Here is a 12029-nt window from a genome sequence, read left to right as displayed (position 1 = left end):
CATTTCAGCAGCACTTCATTATCTCAATATTTAGCATACCCAAAGAAAGAAGAAAGAAATTTATTTTAATGTTCACGAGACTTAACAAAGTCTATGGGACAGCACATCAAATCTAACCAATTTCTGCAAATCTGCCCGCTTTCTATGTAAAATGCTGACAAATGAGCCTCTCAAACTTTACTTTTATAGCTTTTTCTCAAAAATCAACCCTCTTCTCCAAGTCATGTGGGATTAAAAAAATTTCTTTATTTTATTTCCCTTTTCATGTGCACCAATAACTTAATAAAAATTAATAATAATTCCCAACTTGGGCATCCACATGAGAACATCTTTTAAAAACAACTTAAAAGTCATTGAGCCTAGGCGTGGGGGTCAAAAATCAACTTGAAATTATAAAATCACTTTTTTTATTATCTTCCAGAAACAAACTCCAAGAAACCTAAATAAATCACCCCTCAAACTGGATTGCCAGAAATAGAAACCAAGTGTTCTACCATACTGCTAAAAATAGTACTTACTCAAAATAGCACTTACTAAAAATAGCATACTGCTAAAAATAGTGACTCCAAACTCCATTTGAGCATATTCTAAGCAAATGTCGTGACTTACTAAAAATTGTAAGTTCGGAAATCTTCTCTGATGATCTTGCAAGTCATACCACTCTAAAGCTCTCAAGAAACCCAAAAAAACCTAGAAGGCAAACTACCAAACTCCAACAAACACCCCTTTGAAATCCACCCTGAAGATGGAAACCCTAATTTAGTCTCTGATTAGCCTATGGGTTTCCAAAATAGACTAAAGATCCATCTAACAGTCTAGAGCTAAGAAGGGAACATTACGCCCTTAAAGCCCAATGTAAATAAAATCCAGCATTGAACAGATCATAAGTACAAATCAGTTGAATACAAGAACTTGGAAGCACTAGTTCAAATCATCACAAAATTATAATTTTATGAAGTGTTATTTGCACAAGAGGTATGTCTGATCCTCTAAATTTCAGAAAAATGGAATTTATTTCACATTTGTGGAAGCGATTAGGTGTATCACCAGCTTTATAAGATAATATTATTCAATATTTTGTAACATTGCAATTATACATCAAAGTGCAAAGATTTGTTGAAAAATATTTTAAACGCATCACCTGCAGGCCCAAGTGCAAAGAACCAGTAGTTGCGAATTGCAATTTTTATACCTCTTGTTTTGTTTCTTGATGGTGTTGTGGTTAGAACTCTAAAAATTAGTTTTTCCCTTCATCATGCCTAAAATTTACAGTTTTGTTAGTTTGGATAGTCATAGGATTACTATTGCTAATTTTCCCAGTTTTTCTCTGAGTTTCCAGGTTAGAGGGATGCAGGGATGTGTGGAGAAGATTTTAGAGACGGCCAAAAAAATTCCAAAAATTTGGGGATGACATTGGGATCTGAAATTTTAAAAAGCAAATACAAATGTGCTGAATTTGCAATGACAATCGAAAAGAGTCCGAAGATAAATTAGAGATGTTTTTCTCAGTCCCACAGACTGTTTAGTCTCATGGATGTCATTAAAATCTTTCTTTCATTCATTCATTCATTCAATCATCCTCCTCCTAGGTTTTTAGGGTAATGTTAGCATTCTTTCCCTTTAAAAGCTACTTTTTATTTTTGTGCACCAAATGAGGCAGGCTGTCCAATCCTGAAAAATAGAACATCCCCTACAAGTGCCCAAGTCCCTTGGATGTTCAGGACATTGTGAATGTCACCCAGACCCTTCAAGACACAACCCCATGGAATACTGAAGTACTTTTCCAAATGAAAAAGTTTGATGGAAGCAACTTTTATTATTAAAGAGTTGGGGGATGTTGCAAAAGACGATAGCCTTATATTTCCCATGAACATTGCTACTCTTGATGAGTTAAAATTAAAAGATGCCCAAACCTATGCAAAAACAAAATGCAGTTACACTAGAAAAACACGGCCCTTTAAATAAACAAGTACACCATGTATCTGACTATGAGAAACTAGATGAGGTGTCAAGTTAAGCTTACAACTTACTAGAGTAACACTCAGTTTGCCTGAACAATCAGCTAGTCTAATTAATCAACCTAATCTCAACATTAACAACTCATCAAAGTAGTTGAAACTAAGTTACATTGACAAACTGCTCAAGCGCCAAATTGTTAACTAGCTGATAACCTCAAAGAAGACTCCATATAATATTGGGCCATATTCTCCTATATAACTACATACTCTCCATCTTTACCTCTCTTCTGCACACAGGTTTGGATCTGCTGCTATCACTGTTCTGGAGCTAGGTATGTTATATCCATTGCATCCCGTGGATTTACCACCATTAGATCAGGTGACTTTGCCAATCCCAACCTTAGAGAGATCCAAGTGAATTGATGCTATGATTAGTAGTAGCATAATGAAGGCCAAGATTCATCATAGAGACCTCATCTTAGCACTCTATACAACTACGTTTAGCCCATTCTTCAACAAAGATGAGAGAAAATAATCATTCTTTAATTCATAGCCACATGTGCAGCAACTCCCAAATGGTTTGTGGAGTCTTTGAAGAATAGTTCCTATTGATGACAAGGAAGTGAAGAAGGGTTTCTTGAAGGCTCTTGTGAAAATGTACAAGGATCAAATTCGGTTAAACTTTGAGGTTACTTTGGCTAAGATGAATAGACTCACCATGCCACAAGATAATCTGGTAAAATGGTGGCAGCGATATGGGCAGAAAAGCTTACTGTTGTATGCAGTGCCTTTGTTTCATTGATCACAAGACAAATGTGTATATGGCGAGTCCAGCAGTTTCATTTATAAGAGAAGTAATTCGTAGGATCTCCATTTGATGACGATTCTAATTTTGGCAATTGATTTCAGCATTTAGTTGTAAGTTCAGACTTGTAATTCCAAATTGATGATGGATGGTTTAGTAAAAATATAAGAATTTCAATGTTGAAATTTCATTCATTACTCCTGAGTTGACCTAATGGTGGAGAGCTTGTACTATTGAAAGAGAGGTCACAGGTTCAAATCCTGCAGGGGTAGGGTATTTATGCCTCATTTGTAGCATAGTTAGGTGCCTCTTTCATGGATTACAGGGTACTCCCATATACTATAAGCCGTCTGTAGAACTAAAAATAGATCGCCTGATATCGTGGACTATAAAAGGATCCATTTCCATTCTTTGTGATTAATGGGCCAATGTCATTCAATGTTGAATCATGGATATTATAAATTAAAATTTAATGATTTTCTCAATGTTCTCAGGAGACAAGGATAGGTATTAGCATGCCATTTTCAGAAAACATTGGAGATTTAGTGACAAAAAATAAATAAATAATATTTAGATATAATTTAAATTTAGAAAATTATAATAATAGTCATACAATATATGCAACCTTAAAGAAAGAAAAATACCAAAATACTTCAAAAAACTTAGAAAATAACATTTTAAAGTATTAAAATAGATGTCAATGAATTTATGAAAGCAAACTCTAATTGTATTAATATTTGAAAATCATCATCAAAAAAAAAATTAAAATGGAATCATCTAGAGATGGCAGATAGAGACCAGGAGAGGAATGCCATTTTTTCAAAAGCATGGTATGGCAGCCCATGGAGATGACTATATTTTCAATCAATTGATAAAGATTCATTGCATGTGTACGTCTGAAGCCACATTATTGTCTCTTTGTATAATGCTTTGTACTATTACCTATTTGGGATTTGAATAAAAAAACTTCTGCTGCAAAGAACTTGTAAATTTCAATGCCAGAAATAAATCTTACAAGTCTATTAGTGTTTCTTTAGGTCATTTAGCTTTTGTCCTTTAGGAAAACCCAGTGTAATTTATACAATATAACTGAGAAATTTCCATAGGAAGTTACCCAGTTTTCAAGGAATGCTTCTACAAAACATATAGGGACACAAAAAAAACATCAAATGAAGTCTCCTAATGTTTGGAGACATCCCAATATGGGTCTCTGACATGGGAACATGTTTCTGGTACAGGAGACAAGTACCAAGGGTCATGATATGAGTCTCCTAGTAACTATGGATTTTCTTAAATATTTTTCCTATATTTGTCATCATCCTCTTTGCCCAAAATCTAGGAAAATTTCTCATCGTCCCTCAAAATGTGCCACCCGCCATCAACCCAAACTCTTGCCCCTCTCTCTCCCCAACCTGCCTGCATTTAGAAACTTGTAGAAGCAACGCTATATATTTTTTACTGTTTGAACCAAATGCATTGTTTTTTATTATTTAATCCATAGTAACATACTATTAATATAATCAAAAGAGACTCAAAGATAACAGGGTGATCTTACATACAGGATCAGTTAAGTACTTTGCATATTCTTCATCTGTGTACTGCACAACATCAACAGTCTGCATATTGTATCAGCATTCAAGTTTAAATATCAATAGATTGAATGGATGGATTATTTCACTGTACATTCAGAAATTGTAAACAAGTAAACCAAAACAAACAAAAAAATTACTTTGTTATACTTTGCAAATGCATAGTCTCCTGTTGGACGAACTCCATTTACAACTTTAACCTGATTAAAATTACATATTTCAAAAAAGTATGAGTCACTTTAGTTGACTAAATGTGCAATTGTATTTGCAACAATAAAACAAACATTCAACTCCAGTTGACAGAGATACTAACCCAATGGTAAAGCTCCAAATTATCTATACGAGCAGATGATGTAAAAGGAAGCCACTGCCAAGAGATCTGCATCATTCGACAAACATTCAATTAGACTGCAATCATGCACAAAATTCCAACATAGAAGGAGAAAATAAAAAGAGCATGACAGAAAATAAGTTGCAAAGAAGCAACCAAACTCAAAAATACAAAATGCTTAAAAAATATTACTGAATCTAGGATTTGAATCCAGTTCATTTCATGTGCTCAAGAATCATGGAACTCATAATCCATATAGATTCATGTCAACTAAGGGATTCTACCACAACCATTCAAAAACTAAAAGACGCAGTCACATAAACAGAGGACAGTCAATACAATTGAAAGTGACTTTATATCATGAGAAATATTTTAGAATTTCAACTGCAAATGGTCTTAGTCCATCCTGTCCATGACTATAAATTTGAACAAGTAAAAATTCATGCTACCAATTCCTGCAGGTATCAATCATCACTTCATCTTGGGATCAAGGAAGCAAATATTCACCAATCAACAATCAATCTATTGAATCAACAATCACTTAATCATCACTCACCATAATACCAAATCATCAAATCACAGGAATTCATTCATTTAATCAATCAATCATTGAAGGATCAGATCGGTTTGAATATAAGATATTGACATTCAAGCAAACAGCGGTCTTGTGAATTAACAAGTATTTGGTATGCAATGTGGATAAATGTTATTATACATCTATACTCTTTAATATATCTTTGACAAAAGATCAATAAGCTTTGTCAATCTATTATGCTTCATTAATCAATTAATTTATCTAGCCCTTGTTCCCACAAGCAATTATACATGGAATGGAAGGAAATATGTTAGGGAGAGGCAGTAGACCAGTTCTCTTGTATTAAGTAGACCACCCCAAGTGGATGGAATTGTCTTAGTTGGATGTTCCTGCCACTTGTGGGCCAAGGGGCAAGTTGTCTTAGTTGGATGCTCTGCGCTCTTCTGCTTAATTGGGTTGAACAGTCTCCAGGCGCCCTTTTGTGGGTTTCCTCTCCAAACTCTACTATGGTTGGTTATGGAGAATAAGCTAGGGTTTAGGTTCATTAACTCTCAAGCTCAGTAACTTTTAAATGAGTTGAACTTTAGAATGCTATTGGTAAAATGAATTATATTGTTGGAATTGTTAATTTTGGGCAAAACCAGGTCTATCCCAATTTGGGGACACTACATTGTGCATGTGTCCTAGTTCATTAAGCATTGACTGGGCTATTGTACTAATTTAGTACTAGTATTCCTACCTTTGTTCAAAGTGATGTAATAAGGGGGGAATGTTGGAAACTATTACATCTTAAGTTAGGTATGTCTACAATTCATAATTAGGTTATTAGTAATCTAGAGTTAATTTCCCATAGGTAGTTGTTAGTCATGGTGGCAATTTCTTACAAGATATGGCTTTATAACCTAATGCAATTGAAATGTAAACAAATAACATCAAATCCCAAATATCTTTATTATTATCTATGTAATAGTGGTGTAATTTGCAATTTCATACTCTACATTTCAATGATATATATCACAAGAAATATATAAGATAATCACAATCACAATATAACTATATTAAAAATAAATAAATATAATATATTAATTTATATAAATAATGAAATAAAAATAATAGTAAATTTAATATATTAATTAAATAATTTGTGATTTTATAAATACTACATATATAATAAATCAAATAATATACAATTTGGATGATAACGGCACAATGTAATGGTCAAATCACAACATTGTTGTGGTGGCCATCAAGGTCCAAACCCCCACTGGGTCATTGAGTTTGCAGGCCATGTGCATTCATTTGGCTGATATACTTGCATGTGCACCTTTGTTGGGCAATCTTGCTTGCAAGATGTGTGCCTATGTTGGACCATTGAGCTCTAGGTTTGAACAAAGCTATAATGTGTTAGGGATTGAGACCACCCAATAGTGGTCTCAATGATAAAGCCTCTAGGAAGAGATCCCCCTATTAGTGATCTCTTTGAACTCAAACCAAGCTAAAAACCCGAGTTTACCAAATCAAAAAAATAATAGTGTACAATTTGATAAGTATATTTATTTATTAGATTGGTTAAAACTAAATAATAAATGTATAATAAATATATTATATAAATAAAAATAAATTGAAACCCTTTATTCTAAATATATACTAGAAATATCAACAGGGCATAATCAAACAATTAAGCTATTAAAAGACATAAATAGTGGTTCTAAGTTCAAATCCCCAATTTCAACAGATATATGAGTAGGGGCAGCTCATGTGGCCAAAGATTATAGGGGCAAAGTAATTAGGGCATCACAAATGGGATCCCAACTAGTGTTGATTCCTCTATACCAAAAATATATACTCTAAATAAATATATTATATAAGTTAATCATATATAGATATAAATATATATTAAATATTTTACATAAATTATAAATACAAGGGGGTTGGATGTGTATGTGTATATACTCTAAATAAATATATTATATAAGTTAATCATATATAGATATAAATATATATTAAATATATTACATAAATTATAAATACAAGGGGGTTGGATGTGTATGTGTAACCTTGCCAACTGAAGGAAAGATGCTCGCCATAAATAAAATGGGTGACTAAGCTATCATGCACTACCACTCACTATCACAAACATCACAAACCCTTCCCGAAGTAATGCCTAAAGCTCCATGCATGGATATTCAATTTCAAGTTTTTATGTGACGAATTTGGCACCTACCTAGCAACCATCAAAATATCTAGTGTCAATTTTTATAACAAATTAATTGGAACTTTCAACCAAATTAGTATTCCACCCAATATCCCAAAAGTAAATGGAAATGAAAATGCATTATTTTTAAAAAAATCACAACATTCCATCATTCTTTTTATTTATTTTCTTTTTTGCTTTTGCTTGGTGTTATCCTACAAGACAACAAAACAGAAAGAATAAGCTATTTGAAGAAGAAAGGATAACAAAAATTGCAGCTTCCTTGATCAAGATACATAGCTGAAGATCCAAGATCCAAATGGAAAGGGAGATCAAGTAGGCATGGCATTTGCAATTTGTTTGTTTTGGACTTTTGTCCTTATCTATGGTGTTGCCTATCTGAAGATCCCATAGGCTGGTTGGCCTCATGGACGTTGTTAAAATCCTTCATTAATTCATTTATACATTGAAAAATGGGTTGTTTAAATACATTGTTTTTCCAAGTTCACCTATACATGACCCAAGCATACCCCACAAGTACTTAGACCTAGATCCCAACCCAGATCCATTTGGGACAAGTACAGCCATGAATTCTCACAAATCCAATAATATAGCTTTTTTACAAGAATGTGAAACTGTTGGACTCCTATCCCAACCTCCATCTTCCACCATTGGTCCCTATGCCCCTTAGAAGGTCCTCTAAAGGATACTTGTACTTGCACTTAGTTCTTATGATTAGTAATTTAACACTTTACAATTACCCCTCTTGTTAAGCTTACATTTCTTAAGGTCTTATTTTGAGTTGCTTATCTCTTTCTTTTTCTTGAGTACATTTACAATGGAAATTGGCATTATCTCTTTCTTTTTCGTGAGTCAAATCCTATTATGTCATCATTCATCATCATATGCATAGCTTCATTTTGCAGAACAAACCTTCTTTAAGAAAATTATCTATCAACTAACAGAAGTTTCATTCTAAGGTGCAACAAAAACTTCCTACATGTTTGGAGCTTATGCATACTGTTGTTTGCATTTCTCGAGACTGAATGGCTCCAATCGCATAATATTACTTGTTGCAAATATCTTAGTTAATTGTAGTCTAGAATCTAGATAATGTATCCACTATCTTATATATTGTTGTGTTCTTATATTTAATCACATAATCGATAATGATTTAAGAATCTCATACATTTGAAATGACAAGGCTTGCAACTTACTCTCTATTTGCAATTATTGCAATCGTTGGTGACTTTTATAAATAATATTTTCATCACCCAAAAAACATTGCTTCCATTTCATGCCTTGTACGAGTTCATAAAACCCATTATCATAAGTAGGAGAATTCACCTAACTCTCAAGAATAACTTAGCGTAAAAACATACCAAGCTTCCCCCTTGCATCAACAATGCTACCCGTCAAAAATCATAATGTCTTGTTTCTTCTCGAAAAGAAGTTTACAAATCTCATCTCCCATTCTCAGAAGCCAATTGTTAATGGCTAAAACAAATTGTGTGATGCCAATGCATGGAGTAGAGTCACAATCCTAGGAAAATGGCTAGTAATTTTCATAAATAATAAGAAGCACCAACAAATTGAAAGGTATCAGCCAATTCATACAGCCTATAAATTGGCTAGAACAATTCTCAATTCGACTATACTAACATAACCTTGATATGTCAATGATTGTCAAGCAAAAGCACAATTCTTCAAAGTAGCAACTAATTCCTCTTTATGTTCTTTATAATTTATTGTGAATTCTCCTCCATGTATAGTTGAAATGAGTATACCATCAAGTTGGAAATCACAAAACAAATCCAAAAAGTTATATAGAAACTGATTCATCAACCTCAAGAAGATAGTTGGGCAATAGACAAGCCAAAAGGAAGTAATTACTATTCATACCTTGGTTGATCTTGAAAGCATTCTTCCATACGCCATCTTTTTTCATCCAAGATTGACGATGCTCAAATTTTAAATCCAATTTGGTGAAGTACTTCACAAGTTGCAAATGATCAAGTAGATCATTTACCTAGGGCAAGGGATGCTTGTTCTTAATGGTTATATTGTAAAAGTATCATTTTTCTTAACATAGCAAGTTGCAATGTAATAAACTATACCTTATCACTCATTCCAAAAACCCCTACAATTGCTTTATAACTTTCAAAGAATAACTAACTATACAATTTGACATTTAGCAATTTAATAGTGAGTAAAGAAATGTGTCTAAAACTCTCCCATTTTCTTTCGTTTCAATCTAGTGCATTGTAAATTGGATTCCATACTCAGACCCCTATTTTTAGGCTTGATCACCGACGTATCAAACTTCTTATGGCATCCAGCCTAACTCGTTTACACAAAGGAAATCCTTTGGTTTCTCTTTATAGGGATTCGTCAAGTAAGATTTCTTAAACTTAAGTAATCAATATTCAGGCTCCCTTTGAATAAATGTGGGGTCTCTTTCCCATAGATAGGGTCTTCCAAAAACAACATCACAAATTTCATGTACAGCATCAGATTGTCTTTCAATTACATAATAGGTTGTATGGCAAATTGGAATTTTGCTAGCCTAGTCAATTGCAATTCATGTGCCTTTGTGTACTAGTCCACTAGGAATAGCTATGGATGCCTTTGAGTTTATGCAACAATTCTTTGGATATAACAAGTTCTTCAAAGAGGTTGGTGCTCATTAGATGACAAAGATGGAAGATGTTAGTCTAGCCCTATAGGAAATAGGGAATTACAAGAGTTAGAGGCCCTCGATACTGATATAGGAAGAGCTGTAGAAAACCTAACGGTGACTCACTCCCAAGCATTTGCAAGTGTCTAGTGCATTTACCTTGTCAACTTTGACTCAAGGAATTTAGTGACATCATAAAGCAAATAAAAGTTTTTTCTGGTATTAAGTTTCCTACGATTGATGTGCTTGGAAATGGCATCAAGGATGTGTTCCTTTTGGGCAGGAAGTTGGTGGTTGCAAGCCTTGTTAGTAGTCTTTGGATGGATGGTGGTTTTTGTTGGAGGTTGATCTCCAAATATCGTTTTGTTTTGTTTTGTAGTATGTCTCTCATTTCTCAATCTTTAGGTCACTAATTTTGTAACTATTTCTTTTTATTTTGGGGCAAGGACCCCAATAGATCCTTCACATTTAATTAAAAAAAATGTTCTAATAGGCTAAATCAAACAAAGTATATATTTTGAATTGAAATTTAGATAGTGTCACTCCTGTTGCTCTTCCAATTCTTTCTTTCGTATTGCTAGGATCTTCCACATCAAGATACACACAAACTTCCCACATTGTTTACTTGTTTCTTGGTGCATCTTTTGCTTCTTAAATTGAGAAACAAAATTTAGCTACAATCCAACATGTGGTTTCTTGTGCCCGTCAATATCACAGTCACTTAAGTTTTCACTGAGTACCCATGATTCTTCCATATAGAAGTGCCATTGTGTCTCCTTTGTAACCTTTTTTTGATTCTTTGAAGATTCATCCTGGGATTTTGGAAACGTAACAGCACCTTTTTAAGACTCTTTCCCTTCATTTTCATGCACAGTACTTTTTGCAGGCATCATCAATTCACATTGAAAAGACACGATCTCTGCTAATTACAACTATAGAGACCTCTAGGAATTATGCATACAATTCACAATGAAAAGAAGCAATATTTTCCATAAATTGAACATGGAGAAATCCTTGTAAGGGGAACTGTTTTGCAGCCCCTCATGGAGATATCTCCCATTGACCTTGCAAGATGAAGAAAGAAAATGAAGGAATTCATAGTGAAAACACATAATTTATCATAGTACACCAACCAAATAATGTATTAAAGGATTGAAATCAAATGAACACATTTTCAAAATTGTGTGAGAAGGATCTAACAGTTTAGGGAATGAGATAATGATTGAGATTACTCTCAGTAAGAAATTTAATCGATCACCATCACACACTTTTCACAATGTGTTGGCATGTAGAACCGTCATTTCCCATATAAAACTACTTACACAAAAATAAATCCCAAAACTAACATTATTAAATACTAAAAACTTATTTAATAAATTAACATTAGTATGTTAATTTATTATTTATTAGGCATGCACTAATTTCTAACATTCCTCCCTTTAGTGCTGACATAGGGTAAGGAAACAAACCACATAGACAGAAATATTTAGTACAAATATTCTGTCACTTTGATGAGAATCATCTTCATCACTAGAGGTATATTCCTTTTCTTAAATTATCATGGCCTTGTCCTACAACTTTCCATCATGGAGATTCCATGCTCCCTATATGCAATTCAATATGACATGCCCTAGCTTGTTATATTATAAACATGTACCATTTGCATTTTTAAACTTTGTCACATGTTTTGATTTCTTGTAGGAACTGTTGGGCTTGTTTTGTCCAACTAACACTTCTTCTAAAACATGTTGCTTATTTCCTTCATCAAGTAGTGTGGATATAACATTTTCCAAATTCAAGTCTATTTTGCTTACAATAAATACCTTATTGGACACATTCTTGGGCTCTCTATTTGCTATTTAATATGACATGCCCTAGCTTGTTATATTATAAACATATACCATTTGTATTTTTAAACTTTGTCACATGTTTTGATTTTG

The 12029-nt window shown here is 33.4% G+C and overlaps 1 protein-coding gene across 4 annotated transcripts in view; it reads right to left on the bottom strand.

The window, feature by feature from the left end:
* The window catches only part of LOC131065155 (SWR1-complex protein 4), a 120091-nt gene that overhangs the window by 97849 nt on the left and 10213 nt on the right, over positions 1-12029 (bottom strand). For all 4 annotated transcript variants that reach the window (XM_057999601.2, XM_057999607.2, XM_057999615.2 and 1 more), the window contains exons 3-5: positions 4666-4731; positions 4493-4552; positions 4323-4379 (exon numbers count right to left, since the gene is read on the bottom strand). In XM_057999601.2, the coding sequence (XP_057855584.1) occupies positions 4323-4379; positions 4493-4552; positions 4666-4731 (183 nt within the window). The remainder of the gene's footprint in view (positions 1-4322; positions 4380-4492; positions 4553-4665; positions 4732-12029) is intronic.

The sequence above is a fragment of the Cryptomeria japonica genome, chromosome 1, assembly GCF_030272615.1.
Source record: "Cryptomeria japonica chromosome 1, Sugi_1.0, whole genome shotgun sequence".
NCBI classification, from domain to species: domain Eukaryota; kingdom Viridiplantae; phylum Streptophyta; class Pinopsida; order Cupressales; family Cupressaceae; genus Cryptomeria; species Cryptomeria japonica.
Note: the sequence above shows the minus strand (reverse complement) of the source record. Positions and strands in the feature narration are given on the sequence as shown.